At 37.0% G+C, this 18697-nt stretch overlaps 1 protein-coding gene across 4 annotated transcripts in view; it reads left to right on the forward strand.

The window, feature by feature from the left end:
* The window catches only part of PRKDC (protein kinase, DNA-activated, catalytic subunit), a 206530-nt gene that overhangs the window by 77410 nt on the left and 110423 nt on the right, over window positions 1–18697 (forward strand). For 3 of the 4 annotated variants that reach the window (XM_041769223.1, XM_041769224.1, XM_041769226.1), the window contains 4 exons: window positions 2731–2916; window positions 3293–3397; window positions 4455–4622; window positions 5991–6118. In XM_041769223.1, the coding sequence (XP_041625157.1) occupies window positions 2731–2916; window positions 3293–3397; window positions 4455–4622; window positions 5991–6118 (587 nt within the window). The remainder of the gene's footprint in view (window positions 1–2730; window positions 2917–3292; window positions 3398–4454; window positions 4623–5990; window positions 6119–18697) is intronic. The other variant, XM_041769225.1, reaches the window with a different exon arrangement.

Consider the following 18697-nt stretch of genomic DNA (forward strand, 5'->3'; position numbering starts at 1 on the left):
TCCTTGTTGGGTTTTGGTATCATGGTAATTGTTGGCTTCATAGAATGAGTATGGAAGTATTTACTTGTCTTTTAGGTGTTTAGCATAATTTGAGGATTGGTCTTAGTTCTTCCTTACATGTTTGGTAGAATACACCAGTGAAGCCGTCTGGTCATGGACTTTAGTTTTTTGAGAGGTTTTTGAGTACTGATTCAGCCTCCTTACTATTAACTGGTCTGTTCAGATTATCTCCTCAAGATTCAATCCTGGTAAGTTGTTTATCTTTAGGTATTTATCCATTTCTTCTAGGTTATCCAATTTGTTGGTGAATAATTGTTCATAATGGTCTTTTATGATCCTTTGTATATTTTTGGTGTAGGATTACCTTCTTGAAATAAGGAAGTTAGGGCAGCCCCAGTGGCCCAGCAGTTTAGAGCCGCCTTCGGCCCGGGTTGTGATCCTGGAGACCTGGGATTGAGTCCCTTGTCGGGCTCCCTGCATGGAGCCTGCTTCTCCCTCTGCCTCTCTCTCTCTCTCTCTCTCTCATCAATAAATAAGTAAAATCTTAAAAAAAAAAGAAAGAAGGAAGTTAAATGAAAGCCTCTCTGAATTCTGAAACTTTGAGGCGTTTAGTTCTCTTCCCTCAGTGTGGCTCCCAGAATATGGTCAATTAGATATATACCCTCAGGCAGGATATCAGAATATTTTGACAAGTCTAAGGGAAAATAATGATTAAGTGTTATCACTACCCAACCAACCTACACTGATCCTCATTACCAGTGAGCCTTGCCTGTTGCACAGTCATTTTAGTCAGTTCCTCAATGTGTGCCAACAGCCAGGGAGCACCAGGCATTGAGGAAATGGATTCTAAAAGAGAGAGGCAGATTAAAAAACCATTTGACACAGTGACTATTCAGTGAGATGGAAATATAAAGAGAAAAGAACCACAGAGAGATGAGAGATGTCAGTGTATTGACGAAATAAAAATTGCTACTGAAAAGAATACTGTTAGAAAGTTGAGTTTTGGGTTTTTGGGAAAGTTTGAGTTTTTGGGAATTAAGCATGAGCATAAGAAATTAAAATGAAATGAGTTTGAAAGATAAACTTAGGAATTCTCACAGAAAATAAAGTAAAACAAACAGAAACTAGTAGAGAAAAACATGAGGAGACGTGGGATCCACTGATAAGATTCAGCACCAGGACCTCTGCTCCAGAGAGAAGACAGGCTCTCAAGAGAATGTCCCAGAAACAAAGGCCTCAAGCTTATGGATGGGAAAGAGTCATTGAAAATCCAGCACAGTGTATGAAAGCAGCTCTACATGGAGCAAATTTCTTGAAAATTCAGAGCCCCAGGGGCTTCACCATGAGAAAAGATTCTTTTTTTTTTTTTTTAAAGATTTTATTTATCCATTCATAGAGACAGAGAGAGAGGCAGAGGGAGAAGCAGGCTCCATGCAGGGAGCCTGATGTGGGACTCGATCCCAGGTCTCCAGGATCACACCCCAGACTGCAGGCGGCACCAAACCGCTGCACCACTGGGGCTGCCCTGAGAAAAGATTCTAAAGTTTCTGCAAGAGACAAGTGGATTCCATTTAAAAGGATCAAGAAATCAGATGCTGTTTGTCTTTGCAACTGCACAGTGGACGCTGGAAGATTGTAGGACAAATTTCTTTCACAACTTAGCAAAGAAGATTCCAACCTGGAGTTCTGAATCTGGCCAGACTATCAGTCATGTGTGAGAGTGGAATGCAGATGTTTCAGATATGCCAGATCTCAAAGGAATCTTACTCCTCTGCACTCAAATCATTTAGCCAAGAAAGAGGAAGATGTTGGATCTGGGAAGTTGGCTCAAACACAGAGAAGGGGACCAGTCTCCTGGAAGTGACACCCAGAGGGCAGTGATCACAGACATTCCAGAGTAGGAGCTATGTTGCCACTGACATGGAGCTGATAGACTTCCTGATATGTGTAGATGTCTTGAGGAGATTTCATTGATTCAGGAGAGTTTGATGATGAATAATGATAGGCACATTGAAAGCAGTAAAGAAAGTAAGCAAGTTAATACTTAAGAGAGATCAAAATGTTGTGTAAAAATGATTGTGTCATTATGATTAGAATATTGAATGTTAATCTAACCAAAGTTAGGATGTCAACTGTTGGAAAAGTGGCAGGACAGGAAATGTGTGTGTGCAAGCATATGTATATGCTTCTGTGTATGTGTATGTGTAACAGAGGAGTGTTGATTCTTCCTCTTACTGAGAATGCCCCCAACTAAGGAAACAAGAAATAGGATAAATACGATTTCATAAAAGAGACCACTTTATGCTTTTGTGGGCAAATTTAGATGTTAAGTTGCTCTTCTCAAATTTGAGGAGTTGTGAGGGACACCTGAGTAGCTCATTTGGTTAAGCATCTGCCTTGGATTCAGGTCATGATCCTGAGGTCCTAGGATTGAGCTCGGCATTGGGCTCCTTGCTCAGCTGGGAGTCTACTTGTTCCTGTCCCTTTGCACTCCCCACCCCCGCTTGTGTGCATGTGCGTGTGTGCGCTCTCTCTCTCTCTCTCTCTCTCTCACATGCGCTCTTCCTGTGTCAAATAAAATCTTTAAAAATATTTGTGGAGTTGTGAAATAGCTATTACAGAAATAGCATTTTTATTTTCCAAGAATAGCTTTAAACTGAAAGTAGATTTTGTCATATATCTGTCAGTCTTGATATTGAGGATTTTTCAAGTACCATACACTTGTTTCAGGTGAGTGCCATTTTGAATGGAATGTTAGATCAGAGCTTCAGGGATCGAGCCAGCCAGAAACAGCAAGGACTGAAACTTGCAAGTACAATTCTGCACAACTGGAAGAAGTGGGACTCATGGTGGGCCAAGGATTCTACTCCTGAAAGTAAAACGGCGGTGCTGACCTTATTGGCAAAAATTTTGCAGGTATCTTGAGAACCTTAAAAATGAAGTTGTTTTGGACTCTGTAAGTTTTATCTTTAAAAATATAATGGAGATTTCTTAAGAACTCATTGTTTTGATCAGTAAATATTTTTACTAAGTTGCTGATTACCTTACATTTTATACTTTTTCCATTATTATCACTTATACTCATTATCCTTTCCTATACTTTACTTTTTTAGTGTTTTTAAGTCCTACCAGATCAATTTAAAATATTTCAGAACAAGAATTGTTAAAATATTGTTGAAGCCCAAGAACAAATATGTAGATTATTTCTGGAATTACAATCTTGGAAAATGTGTTAAAGGACATTAGAAGCATAATATAGAGATGTATCATGTTTTTACTTCCCCTCCTTTAGATCGATTCATCTGTATCTTTTAATACAAATCATAGTGCATTCCCTGAAGTCTTTACAACATATACTAGTCTACTTGCTGATTCAAACTTGGGTTTACATTTAATGGTAAGTGGTGAAAAAGATTTTTTTTCAGATTACGTTCTCAATTATTTTACCACTTTATATTTTTACATACTTACGATGCTTTCTCTTTTTTATCATGGAAAATTTCAAACATATTCAAAAGCAGAGAATAACCCCTATGTGCCTGTCACTCAGCTTCAATAGCCACCTGTCTATGGGTGTGTCTGTTTCAACTATGCAGCCATTCCCACTCTTGAAGGAGACGTTTGGCATCATGTTATCTAATCTGCTCATACTTTTCTGTGTCTCTCTAAAAGATAAATATAATCACAATGAATTTCCCATACTTAGAAGAATTAGTATTTCTCTTTGCATATGTGTAGTTCAAATTGGCATTTTTGAGAATTGCTATATTCATGAATGACAGAATTTAAAGTATTAATCATTTTTCTATTAATAAATATATCTGGGTAATTTTTAGGTCAAGAACTTAATACTATAATTTTAAAATCTTACAATAATTAGATTTTATGCTATAATAAAACGTAGCCTTAATGAAAGACGTCTTTTTAGTAGATCATAAGAATATTTCTTTGAAAATTTCTGTTCTGTGGTTAATCAAGTTTCTCATTCCTCAGTATGAGGGAGCTTGGGAACTTTCTTGCCACACAAGGGAGATAGGAAATATCACCTAGTTTCTTTTACACTTGTTATAAAGTTCTGTATTAATCCTGCAAGGAATATTTATAAATTATCCCATAGGTTGTTCAGTATGCTCTTCGACACCTAACTTATCCAGTGTATCTCTACTAGAGTCTGTATTTGTAGAAGGAAAAATCACACAGCATCATCATACAGTGTCCTATTTAATTACACATTAATAGCCCTGAGTTGGCCCACTGGCCTCTACAGTAGAAGCCGAGATACAGCATTGTGTTTGGGTTGGCTTTCAGTGTAATCTGGAAAGTCTTCTGAAGTCATTCATTCAATCTACACAGTGCATTATTTGCAAAGCCTTTAGAAAACTGTATTTTATTTTTCCTGTGGGACTTATAAGCCCCAACTGGTGCAGTTTCATATGTCTGCATTGCTCCCACAGGGTCAGGCTGTAATTCTTCTTCCATTCTTCACCAATCTTACTGGAGGCAGTCTTGAGGACCTTGAGCATGTTCTTGAAAAGCTTATTGTTTCTAATTTCCCCATGAAGTCTGAAGAATTTCCCCTGGGAACTCTGCGGTACAGTAATTATGTAGACTGCATGAAAAAGGTTAGTTTTTAGTAATACCAAGTGAAATTAAAACATTGTTTTTCTGTTACATTTCTTCATGAAAAGAAGTGAAATATTCAGAGTCAGAGAATTTTTGCAACTTTTAAGAATTAAGTTCAATTCATTTTGAAAGCTGGGTAGCTGTGGAGGCAGATGCATATCTAAATCCTTTGGAATTTATTCCTATTTTAAATTGAAATCTTTTATTCAGAAAAATACTGGGAAATATTCTATGCATAATGTATACATTTTGAAAATTAATGCCAAAAAGAGTTAAGAAATAGAATATTACCAATATGGTTCAGTTTCTAAAATTTAAATAGTGGTTATTTGAGAAACATGTAGTGATTATCACCAATGTTATTTAATATACAAAGGTCTCTAAAGTATCAGTGGCTTACACCAGGTGGTAGACGGTTTCTCCTGTATAATATTAGATTGTTGTTATTTTCAGCAACATATACAGGTTTCCCCTGCTATCCAAAAGTAGAACTTTTTGTAAATAGGCTTTTTGTAAGCCAAAATGGCATAAAGCAAAGAAGCAGTTACCATTAATTTGTATGGAAATTTTTTCAGCATTCCCAGACTCAAAAGCACCTTTCTTAGGCACTTTTGATACCAAGGGACACATCTTGCTAACAGGTACACAGAATAAATTGAGATAAAGCACAGATGTTTACAGACACAAAGCTATGGTAGCTTGATGCTGAGATGCTGAGTGTAGATCCTGGGGAAAGAGCTTGGTGGTACCACTCTCAGTGGTCAGGATACATGCTGCTTTTAACTTGCCAGTCTCCTGTCTTGAATGGTAGGTTTCTGCAATCAGCAGGTCATTGATGGGGTGACACCATCATATAGGTACCTTCTGAGTATCCTGTTCCCAAGCAGTCTGTTACCTAACTGGTTATAGCATCCACAAAGATTGTACATAGATCTTTGGTACTTTCTCTTAATGTAAATGTGCTAATGTAAATATAAGTATAGTCACTGAACATTTGAAGAAAGCTTCCAACCTAAGAAGATGTAAACTAACAGGAAGAAGGAAATCAGGGAACTGAATCAACAAAGGGAGATGGGAGATGAGAACATCAAAGAAACTGTAAGAGTAACTTCAGAGATGAGAGAAGGTATGATATCCATGAATAGAACAAATAAATGCTCTTGGAAATTAAATATGTAAAAGCAAAAATTTCAAAAACTTCACAAAACAGACAATAAAATTGAGGATATTTCCTAGAAAGTAGAACAAAACATAGAGAGGGAAAATGGGAGAGTAGAGAACGTTAGATGTTTTAATTTTGTTTTGTTAGTACTGGTAAGAGCAAAGCAAAAATAAAAACTCAGGAAAATTATTATTTTTTTCTCCAGTTTCTAGATGCTTTGGAATTATCTCAAAGTCCTGTATTGTTGCAGTTGATGACAGAAATTCTCTGTCGAGAACAGCAGCATGTTATGGAAGAATTATTTCAATCTACTTTCAAAAAGATTGCCAGAAAGTAAGTCATTCTGTTCTAGTCGGGGACACTGGGAACCATACATATTTTATTTCTGTAGGAAATTATCCTCTCTGTTCCAAAAAAAGTTGAGTGGCAGTTGCAGTCCACTGTTACAACTGAATTTTATTTTGTTTTTCTTGGTGGAGAAAAAAAGACTTACTGTGAAAGTTTCAAACATGCTCAGATCTACAGAATAAGACTGTAACTGAGCATCTAGATCAGAATAAACTAAGAAAAATCCAAATGCATGATGCAACTAAAGTAATACTTTGAGAGGAATTTGTATCTTTTAATACCTATATTAGAAAATAAGAAATCTCCTGAATCGATATTATAAACCTCTGCCTTAAAATCAAGAAAAATAAAACTGAACTGAAAACAAACACAAACAGAAGGAAGGGAATAATAAAGATTAGATTGAAAAGTAATGAAATTGAAATTAGAAAAATGGTGGGAAAAAGTCAGTGAAACCAAAATTGGTTCTTTGAAAAGGTAGATGAAATTGACACTGTTAACTTGAAAAACTAGGAATAAAAGAGAAATTACAGTTCATGAAAATTAGGAATTAAGGAGGAAACATTACCACTGACCTCTCAGAAGTTAAAAAGATTATGGGAAAATATTATGAATGATATCATGCCAACAAATTCAGCAACTTAAAGGGGACAAATTCCTAAAAAGTCACAAATTACCAAACTGACTCAAGATGAAATAGAAAATCTGAGTATATTTAATAAATTTATATTATGTATATTTAATATGTATATTTAATATATAATTATATATAATATATAATAAAATATATTTAATTTCATAACTTCTTCAGAAAATAGAGGAGAAAAAGAGTACTTCCAAACTCATCCTGTGAGGCTATTATCACACTGTTAACAAAGTCAGAAACATTGCAAGAAACATATAAACCAATATCCTTCATAAATACAGACACAAAAGTATTCAAAAACATATTTAAAAACTCTGGGGGTTATACAATATGTTGGCAAATCGAACTTCAATAAAAACAAATGAAAAAATCCAGCAATATGATATATGTATAATAGATAAATATTATAAACTATAATATAAATATTACCTTTTATAAATATAATAAATATGTACAATATAGATATATAATATATATAACTTATATAATATATATTTTATATATACATATATATATAAACACAACCAATTGGGATTTGCCCTAGGAATGCAAAACTAGTTTAATATCTAAGAATCAATAGTAAATACTATATTAAAAGAATAAAGGACAAAACCACATTATCATTTCAGGAGATATAAATTTTTGACAACATCCATTCATGATAAAAAGGACAAAAGGTCACATATGAAAAACCAATAGCCAACAAAATATTTAATAGTAAAAGACTGAATGTCAGGGCAGCCCAGGTGGCTCAGGGGTTTAGCGCTGCCTTCATCCCAGGGCCTGATCCTGGAGACCCAGGATTGAGTCCCGCGTCGGGCTCCCTGCATGAAGCCTGCTTCTTCCTCTGCCTGTGGCTCTGCCTCTCTCTGTGTCTTTCATGAATAAATAAATAAAATCTTAAAAAAAAAAAAAAAAGACAATGTTTTTCTCCTAAGTTTGGGAACAAGGCAAGGGCGTACGCCCTTTTCATTCAACAAGATACTGAGGTTCTAGCCAGTGCAGTCAGGTAAGAGAAAGAAATAAAAGGTAACTAAATTGGAAAAAGGAGTAAAACTCTTTTGAGAGAGAGAGATAGAGAGAGAGAGAGAGAGAGAACACATGCACTCATAGGGGATGAGGTAGAGGGAGAGGAAGAAAAGCCCAAGTAGACTGTGAGCTGAGTACAGCGCTCGACTGTCTGCTCAATCCCATGACCCTGAGACCATCACCTACTGAAATCAAGAGTTGGAAGCTCAGCTGACTGAGCCATCCAGGTGCCTTAAAGCTGTCTTTTTTTTATACATATATATATTTTATTTATTTATGAGAGACACAGAAACACATGCAAAGGGAGAAGCAGGCTCCCCACGGGGAGCCCGATGTGGGACTCGATCCCAGGACCCCAGGATCATGCCGAAGGCAGGCGCTAAACCGCTGAGCCACCTAGGAGCCCCATAAAGCTGTCTTTATTCATGAATAGCACGAGGTAGAAAATCCTAAAGATCTACAAAAAAGTTATTAGAACTAATAAACAATTATAAAAAATTTTAGGATATAGGATCAATGTTAAATCCATTGCTTTCTGTAAATGAGCAGAAAACATTCAAAACTATAATTAGGAATATAATTGTATTCATAATAGCATCAGAAAGGAAAAAAACAGGAATAAATTTAACAAAAGAAGTATAAGACTTGTACAATAAAAATTACAGCTCATTGCTGAAGAAAATTAAAAACTTAAGTATTTAAACATTAAACGTTAATTTAAAAATTAAAGATTTAAATAAGTGGAGAAACATTCCATGTTCATGAATTTGAAGATTGGGTATTGTTGACATGCCAGGTAAAGTTGATATGTAAATTTAATGCAGTCTGTCAGAATGCAAGCAAGACTTCGTGTTTGTGCATTTTAAAATTTTCATTTTAATTAAACCTTACTGAAAATATACTCTCTAAGGATACAAAAAGTTTGTATACTAAAATCACCTGGTATTTTTCAGTATATGGTTATTATGCCAATTAGGTATGCTTATTTCAGTTAATTATGAAATTTTAAAAATTGTTTATATTTTATCTTTCGATGTAATTTTCTTTTGAAAATGTAAAATATTTATATAATTTGAAAGTCATAACTGTAAGTTCGCTCGGGTGGCCCAGTTGGTTGTGTGTCTGCCTTCGCTTCAGGTCATGATACCAGGGTCCTGGGATTGAGCCCCACGTTGGGCTCCCTGCTCATGGGGAGTCTGCATCTCCCTCTCCCTCTGTTGCTCCTCCCCCTGCTTGTATGTTCACATGCACATGCGCTCTCTCTCTCTCTCTCTCTTGCTCTTTCTCTGTCAAAGAAATAAAATCTTTAAAAAAAAGTCATAACTGAGGTTTATTTAAGAGTCATTCTTCTGTCTGTGTCCCCTCTCTTATTCCTTTTCACCTGCGTTTTTTTCTACCTCCTATCTATTACAGATCACTCCATGTCCATACAAAAATCTTCCTCAATCCTTTTGAATTTGAATAACTATATAATATAAATAACTTACTGATTGTGAAGAAGTAGCATAGTATTTTGAAGCAGCCCTATTGATAGACTTTTGGGCTCAATTTTTTACTACAAAAAAATAACAGTGAATAGTTGTGTGTATATGTCATTTTGTATTTTGCCAATATATCTTTAGAGTGGATTCCGAAACATAATTCAAAGGTAAATGCATTTGTAATTTGTGTGTGTGTGTGTGTGTGTGTGTGTGTGTTGAATTTTATTTATATGTATATGTTTTTATTGGAGTTTGATTTGCCAACTATAGCATAACACCCAGTGCTCATCCAGTCAAGTGCCCTCTGCAGTGCCCATCACCTAGTCACCCCATCCCTCCGCCCACCTCCCCTTCCACCACCCCTTGTTAGTTTCCCAGATTTAGAAGTCTCTCATGTTTTGTCACCCTGATTTTTCCCACTCATTTCCTCTCCTTTCCCTTATAATCCCTTTCACTATTTTTTATATTCCCCAAATGAATGAGACCATATAATGTTTGTCCTTCTCCAATTGACTTACTTCCCTCAGTATAATACCTTCGAGTTCCATCCACATCGAAGCAAATGGTGGGTATTTGTCATTTCTAATGGCTGAGGAATATTCCATCGTATACATAGACCACATCTTTATCCAACATCGTTTGATGGACACCGTGGCTCCTTCCACAGTTTGGCTATTGTGGACATTGCTGCTGTGAACATTGGGGTGCACTTCTCTCAGCTTTTCACTGCCTCTGTATCTTTGGGGTAAATCTGCAGCAGTGCAATTGCTGGGTCATAGGGCAGGTCTATTTTTAACTCTTTGAGAAACCTCCACACAGTTTTCCAGAGTGGCTGCACCGATTCACATTCCCACCAACCATGTAAGAGGGCTACCCTTTCTCCACATCCTCTCCAACATTTGTGGTTTCCTGCCTTGTTAATTTTCCCCATTCTCACTGGTGTGAGGTGGGATCTCATTGTGGTTTTGATTTGTATTTCCCTGATGGCAAGTGATGCAGAGCATTTTCTCATGTGCCTTTTGGCCATGTCTATGTCTTCCTCTGTGAGATTTCTCTTCATGTCTTTTGCCCATTTCAGGATTGGATTGTTTGTTTCTTTGCTGTTGAGTTTAGTTCTTTATAGATCTTGGAAACTAGCCCTTTATCTGATACGTCATTTGCAAATATCTTCTCCCATTCTGTAGGTTGTCTTTTAGTTTTGTTCACTGTTTCTTTGCTGTGCTGAATCTTTTTATCTTAAGTCCTAATAGTTCATTTTTGCTTTTGTTTCCTTGCCTTCATAGATGTATTTTGCAAGAAGTTACTGTGTCCAAGTTCAAAAAGGGTGTTGTCTGTGTTCTCCTCTAGGATTTTGATGGAATCTTGTCTCACATTTAGATCTTTCATCCATTTTGAGTTTGTGTTGTGGTATAAGAGATGTTCTAATTTCACTTTTTTGTATGTATGTCCAGTTTTCCCAACACCATTTATTGAAGAGACTGTCCTTTTTCCAGTGGATAATCTTTCCTGCTTTGTCGAATATTAGTTGACCATAGAGTTGAGGGCCGATTTCTCGGATCTCTATTCTGTTCTATTGATCTATGTGTCTGTTTTTGTGCCAGTACCACACTGTCTTGATGACCACAGCTTTGTAGTACAACCTGAAATCTGGCATTGTGATGCCCCCAGCTCTGGTTTTCTTTTTCAATATTCCCCTGGCTATTCGGGGGTCTTTTCTGATTTCACACAAATCTTGATATTATTTTTTCCAACTCTTTGAGGAAAGTCCATGGTATTTTGATAGGGCTTGCACTGAATGTGTAGATTGCCCTGGGTAGCACAGACATTTTCACAATATTCTTCTGATACATGAGCATGGAATATTTTTCTATTCCTTTGTGTTTTCCTCAATTTCTTTCAGAAGAGTTCTGTTGTTTTTAGGGTATAGATCCTTTACCTCTTTGGTTAGGTTTATTCCTAGCTATCTTAGCTTTTGAGTACAATTGTAAACAGGAATGACTCCTTAATTTCTCTTTTTTCACTCTCGTTAGAGAAATGTCACTGATTTCTGGGCATTGACTTTGTGTCCTACCACACTGCTGAATTGCTGTATGAGTTCTAGCAATCTTGGGGTGGAGTCTTTTGGGTTTTCTATGTACAGTATCATGTCATCTGCAAAGAGTTTGACTTCTTCTTGCCAATTTGAATGCCTTTGATGTCTTTTTGTTGCCTGATTGCTGAGACTAGGACTTCTAATACTATGTCGAATAGCAGTGGTGAGAGTGGACATCCCTGTCGTATTCCTGATCTTAGGGGAAAGGCTCCCACTGTTTCCCCATTGAGAATGATAGTTGCTGTGGGCTTTTCGTAGATGGCTTTTAAGATGTCGAGGAATGTTCCCTCTATCCCTACACTCTGAAGAGTTTTGATCAGGAATGGATGCTGTATTTTGTCAAATACTTTCTCTGCATCTATTGAGAGGATCATATGGTTCTTGTTTTTTCTCTTGTTGATGTGATCTATCACATTGATTCTTTTATGAATGTTGAACCAACTTTACATTCCAGGGATAAATCCCACCTGGTCATGGTGAATAATCTTCTTAATGTACTTTTGGATCCTATTGGCTAGTATCTTGGTGAGAAATTTTGCATCTGTGTTCTTTGGGGATATTGGTCTGTAATTCTCCTTTTTGGTGGGGTCTTTGTCTGGTTTTGGAATTAGGTGATGCTGGCCTCATAAAACGAGTTTGGAAGTACTCCATCCCTTTTTCTCCTTCGGAACAGCATTAGTAGAATAGGTATTGTTTCTTCTTTAAATGTTTGATAGAATTCCCCTGGGAAGCCATCTGGCCCTGGAGTTTTGTGTCTTGGGATGTTTTTGATGACTGCTTCAATTTCCTCCCTGGTCATTGGCCTGTTCAGGTTTTCTATTTCTTCCTGTACCAGTTTTGGTAGTTTGTGGTTTTCTATAAATGCATCCATTTCTTTTAGATAGCCTAATTTATTGGCATATAGCTGCTCATACGTTTTCTTTTCTTTCTTTCTTCCTTTCTTTCTTTCTTTAGTTTTTTTTTTTTTTCATAATACGTTCTCAAAATCCTTTGTATTTCCTTGGTATTGGGTCTGATCTCTTCTCTTTCCTTCATGATTTTGTTAATTTGAGTCTTTTATGTTTAATAAGGCTAGCTAATGGTTAATCTATCTTATTAATTCTTTCAGAGAACCATCTCCTTGTTTTGTTTGTGTTCTACAATTCTTCTGGTCTCTATTTCATTGAGTTCTGCTCGAATCTTTATTAACTCTCTTCTTCTGCTTTGTGTAGGTTTTATTTGTTGTTCTTTCTCCAGTTCCTTTAGGTGGAAGGTTAGCTTGTGCATTTGAGTTTTTTCCAATCATTTGAGGGATGCTTGTATTGCGATGTATTTCCCTCTCAGGACTGCTTTTGCTGTATTCCAAAGATTTTGAACGGTTGTATCTTCATTCTCATTACTTTCCATGAATCTTTTTTATTCTTCTCTAATTTCCTGGTTGACCCTTTTATCTTTCAGCAGGATGCTCTTTAACCTCCACGTGTTTGAATTTCTTCCAAATTTCTTCTTGTGATTGAGTTCTAGTTTCAAAGCATTATGGTCTGAAAATATGCAGGGGACAATCCTAATCTTTGGTTCGGTTGAGACCTGATTTGTGACCTAGTATGTGGTCTGTTCTAGAGAAAGTTCCATGTGCACCTGAGAAGAATGTGTATTCAGTTGAGTTTGTATGGAAAAGTTTTGTATATATCTGTGAAATCCAATTGTCCAGTGTATCATTTAAAGCTCTTGTTTCTTTGTTGAGGTTGTGCTTAGAATATCTGTCATTTGCAGAAAGCACCTTGTTGAAGTCGCCTACTATTAGTGTATTAATTATCTATGTCTTTACCTTGGTTACTAATTAATTGATATACTTGGCAGCTCCCACATTAGGGAGATAAATATTCATGATTGTTAGGTCTTCTTGTTGGATAGATCCTTTAAGTATGATATAGTGTCCCTCTTCATCTCCTAATACAGTCTTTGGGATAAACTTTAATTTATCGAATATGAAGATTGCTACCCAGCTTTCTTTTGAGGACCATTTGAATGGTAAATGGTTCTCCACCTTTCATTTCCAGACCGGAGGTGTCTTTAGGTCTAAAATGAGTCTCTTGTAGACAGCAAATAGATGGGTCTTGCTTTTTTATCCAGTTTGAAACCCTACGTCTTTGATGGGATCATTTAACCCATTCATGTTCAGAGTAACTATTGGAAAATAGGCATTTAGTGTCATCATAATACCTATTCACTCCCTGTTATTTTTATATATATATTTAATTTATTTATTTATTCATGAGACACACACACACACACACACACACACACACAGAGGCAGAGACACACGCAGAGGGAGAAGTAGGCTCCATGCAGGCAACCTGATGTGGGACTCGATCCTGGGACTCCAGAATCACACCCTGGGCCAGAGGCAGGCGCTAAACCGCTGAGCCACCCAGGGATCCCTAGTCCCTGTTTTTGTGGCTTATTTCTTTGGCTTCCTCTTTCTTTTACAGCGTCCCCCTTAATATTTGTGTAGATCTGGTTTGGTGGTCACATGTTCTTCCTGTTTCTGCCTATATGGAAGCTCTTTATCTCTCCTTCCATTCTAAATGTGAGACTTGCTGGATAAAGTATTCTTGGCTGTATGTTCTTCTCATTTGGGACCCTGAATATATTTGCCAGCCCTTTCTGCCCTGGCAGGTCTCTGTGGAGAGGTCAGCTGTTAATCTCACATTTCTCTGTACAAGTTAGGAATCTCTTGTTTCTTGTTGCCCTAAGTTTTTTCTCTTTATCTTTGGAAGTTGCAAGTTTCACTGTTAAACATAAAGGTGTTTAATGGTTTTTATTGATTTTGGGGGGGAACCTCTATCTCCTGGATCTGAATGCCTGTTTCCCTCCCCAAATTAGGGAAGTTCTCAGCTATGTTTTGTTCAAATACATTTTCTGGCCCTCTGCCCCGTTCACACTTTCTGGAACCCCAATTATACATAGATTTTTTTTTCCTTCTGAGACTGTCATTTATTTCCCTTAATGTTTCCTCATGGTCTTTTAGTTGTTTTTCTTTTTTCCTCACCTTCCTTCCTTGCCATCAACTTGTCTTCTATGTCACTCACTCTTTCTTCCATCTCATTAACGCTCATCGTTAGGGCCTCCAGTTTGGATTTCATCTCATTTAATTGATTTTTAATTTTGGCCAGATTAGATCTAAATTCTGCAGTTGAAGTCCCTTGAATCCTTTATGCTTTTTTCCAGAGCCACCAGTAGCTTTATAATTGTGCTTCTGAATTGGCTTTCTGACACTGTTTTTTTTTCTCTCTCTCTCTTTTTTTTAGTAATAAATTTATTTTTTATTGGTGCTCAATTTGCCAGCATACAGAATAACAGCCAGTGCTCATCCCGTCAAATGCCCACCTCAGTGCTGCCACCAAGTCACCCCAACCCCCGCCCACCTCCCCTTCCACCACCCCTAGTTCGTTTCCCAGAGTTAGGAGTCTTCCATGTTCTGTCTCCCTTTCTGATATTTCCCACTTATTTTTCCTCCTTTCCCCATTATTCCCTTTCACTATTATTTATATTCCCCAAATGAATGAGACCATATAATGTTTGTCCTTCTCCGATTGACTTATTTCACTCAGCATAATACCCTCCAGTTCCATCCAGGTCGAAGCAAATGGTGGGTATTTGTCATTTCTAATGGCTGAGGAATATTCCATCGTATATATAAACCATATCTTCTTTATCCATGCATCTTTCGAAGGACACCGAGGCTCCTTCCACAGTTTGGCTATTGTGGACATTGCTGCTAGAAACATCGGGGTGCAGGTGTCCCGGCATTTCACTGCATCTGAATCTTTGGGGTAAATCCCCAGCAGTGCAATTGCTGGGTCATAGGGCAGGTCTATTTTTAACTCTTTGAGGAACCTCCACACAGTCTTCCAGAGTGGCTGCACCAGTTCACATTCCCACCAACATGTAAGAGGGTTCCCTTTCTCCGCATCCTCTCCAACACTTGTGGTTTCCTGCCTTGTTAATTTTCCCATTCTCACTGGTGTGAGGTGGGATCTCATTGTGGTTTTGATTTGTATTTCCTGATGGTAAGTGATGCGGAGCATTTTCTCATGTGATTGTTGGCCATGTCTATGTCTTCCTCTGTGAGATTTCTCTTCATGTCTTTTGCCCATTTCAGGATGGATTGTTTGTTTCTTTGCTGTTGAGTTATTAGTTCTTTATAGATCTTGGAAACTAGCCCTTTATCTGATACGTCATATGCAAATATCTTCTCCCATTCTGTAGGTTGTCTTTTAGTTTTGTTAACTGATATCCTTTGCTGTGCAGAAATCTTCTTATCTTATAAGTCCTAATAGTTCATTTTTGCTTTTGTTTCCTTGCCTTCATAGATGTATTTTGCAAGAAGTTACTGTGTCCAAGTTCAAAAAGGGTGTTGCCTGTGTTCTCCTCTAGGATTTTGATGGAATCTTGTCTCACATTTAGATCTTTCATCCATTTTGAGTTTGTGTTGTGGTATAAGAGATGTTCTAATTTCACTTTTTTGTATGTATGTCCAGTTTTCCCAACACCATTTATTGAAGAGACTGTCCTTTTTCCAGTGGATAATCTTTCCTGCTTTGTCGAATATTAGTTGACCATAGAGTTGAGGGCCGATTTCTCGGATCTCTATTCTGTTCTATTGATCTATGTGTCTGTTTTTGTGCCAGTACCACACTGTCTTGATGACCACAGCTTTGTAGTACAACCTGAAATCTGGCATTGTGATGCCCCCAGCTCTGGTTTTCTTTTTCAATATTCCCCTGGCTATTCGGGGGTCTTTTCTGATTTCACACAAATCTTGATATTATTTTTTCCAACTCTTTGAGGAAAGTCCATGGTATTTTGATAGGGCTTGCACTGAATGTGTAGATTGCCCTGGGTAGCACAGACATTTTCACAATATTCTTCTGATACATGAGCATGGAATATTTTTCTATTCCTTTGTGTTTTCCTCAATTTCTTTCAGAAGAGTTCTGTTGTTTTTAGGGTATAGATCCTTTACCTCTTTGGTTAGGTTTATTCCTAGCTATCTTAGCTTTTGAGTACAATTGTAAACAGGAATGACTCCTTAATTTCTCTTTTTTCACTCTCGTTAGAGAAATGTCACTGATTTCTGGGCATTGACTTTGTGTCCTACCACACTGCTGAATTGCTGTATGAGTTCTAGCAATCTTGGGGTGGAGTCTTTTGGGTTTTCTATGTACAGTATCATGTCATCTGCAAAGAGTTTGACTTCTTCTTGCCAATTTGAATGCCTTTGATGTCTTTTTGTTGCCTGATTGCTGAGACTAGGACTTCTAATACTATGTCGAATAGCAGTGGTGAGAGTGGACATCCCTGTCGTATTCCTGATCTTAGGGGAAAGGCTCCCACTGTTTCCCCATTGAGAATGATAGTTGCTGTGGGCTTTTCGTAGATGGCTTTTAAGATGTCGAGGAATGTTCCCTCTATCCCTACACTCTGAAGAGTTTTGATCAGGAATGGATGCTGTATTTTGTCAAATACTTTCTCTGCATCTATTGAGAGGATCATATGGTTCTTGTTTTTTCTCTTGTTGATGTGATCTATCACATTGATTCTTTTATGAATGTTGAACCAACTTTACATTCCAGGGATAAATCCCACCTGGTCATGGTGAATAATCTTCTTAATGTACTTTTGGATCCTATTGGCTAGTATCTTGGTGAGAAATTTTGCATCTGTGTTCTTTGGGGATATTGGTCTGTAATTCTCCTTTTTGGTGGGGTCTTTGTCTGGTTTTGGAATTAGGTGATGCTGGCCTCATAAAACGAGTTTGGAAGTACTCCATCCCTTTTTCTCCTTCGGAACAGCATTAGTAGAATAGGTATTGTTTCTTCTTTAAATGTTTGATAGAATTCCCCTGGGAAGCCATCTGGCCCTGGAGTTTTGTGTCTTGGGATGTTTTTGATGACTGCTTCAATTTCCTCCCTGGTCATTGGCCTGTTCAGGTTTTCTATTTCTTCCTGTACCAGTTTTGGTAGTTTGTGGTTTTCTATAAATGCATCCATTTCTTTTAGATAGCCTAATTTATTGGCATATAGCTGCTCATACGTTTTCTTTTCTTTCTTTCTTCCTTTCTTTCTTTCTTTAGTTTTTTTTTTTTTTTCATAATACGTTCTCAAAATCCTTTGTATTTCCTTGGTATTGGGTCTGATCTCTTCTCTTTCCTTCATGATTTTGTTAATTTGAGTCTTTTATGTTTAATAAGGCTAGCTAATGGTTAATCTATCTTATTAATTCTTTCAGAGAACCATCTCCTTGTTTTGTTTGTGTTCTACAATTCTTCTGGTCTCTATTTCATTGAGTTCTGCTTGAATCTTTATTAACTCTCTTCTTCTGCTTTGTGTAGGTTTTATTTGTTGTTCTTTCTCCAGTTCCTTTAGGTGGAAGGTTAGCTTGTGCATTTGAGTTTTTTCCAATCATTTGAGGGATGCTTGTATTGCGATGTATTTCCCTCTCAGGACTGCTTTTGCTGTATTCCAAAGATTTTGAACGGTTGTATCTTCATTCTCATTACTTTCCATGAATCTTTTTTTTTTTTTTTTTTCCCCATGAATCTTTTTAATTCTTCTCTAATTTCCTGGTTGACCCTTTTATCTTTCAGCAGGATGCTCTTTAACCTCCACGTGTTTGAATTTCTTCCAAATTTCTTCTTGTGATTGAGTTCTAGTTTCAAAGCATTATGGTCTGAAAATATGCAGGGGACAATCCTAATCTTTGGTTCGGTTGAGACCTGATTTGTGACCTAGTATGTGGTCTGTTCTAGAGAAAGTTCCATGTGCACCTGAGAAGAATGTGTATTCAGTTGAGTTTGTATGGAAAAGTTTTGTATATATCTGTGAAATCCAATTGTCCAGTGTATCATTTAAAGCTCTTGTTTCTTTGTTGAGGTTGTGCTTAGAATATCTGTCATTTGCAGAAAGCACCTTGTTGAAGTCGCCTACTATTAGTGTATTAATTATCTATGTCTTTACCTTGGTTACTAATTAATTGATATACTTGGCAGCTCCCACATTAGGGAGATAAATATTCATGATTGTTAGGTCTTCTTGTTGGATAGATCCTTTAAGTATGATATAGTGTCCCTCTTCATCTCCTAATACAGTCTTTGGGATAAACTTTAATTTATCGAATATGAAGATTGCTACCCAGCTTTCTTTTGAGGACCATTTGAATGGTAAATGGTTCTCCACCTTTCATTTCCAGACCGGAGGTGTCTTTAGGTCTAAAATGAGTCTCTTGTAGACAGCAAATAGATGGGTCTTGCTTTTTTATCCAGTTTGAAACCC

The sequence above is a fragment of the Vulpes lagopus genome, chromosome 9 (assembly GCF_018345385.1).
Source record: "Vulpes lagopus strain Blue_001 chromosome 9, ASM1834538v1, whole genome shotgun sequence".
Classification (NCBI taxonomy): Eukaryota; Metazoa; Chordata; class Mammalia; order Carnivora; family Canidae; genus Vulpes; species Vulpes lagopus.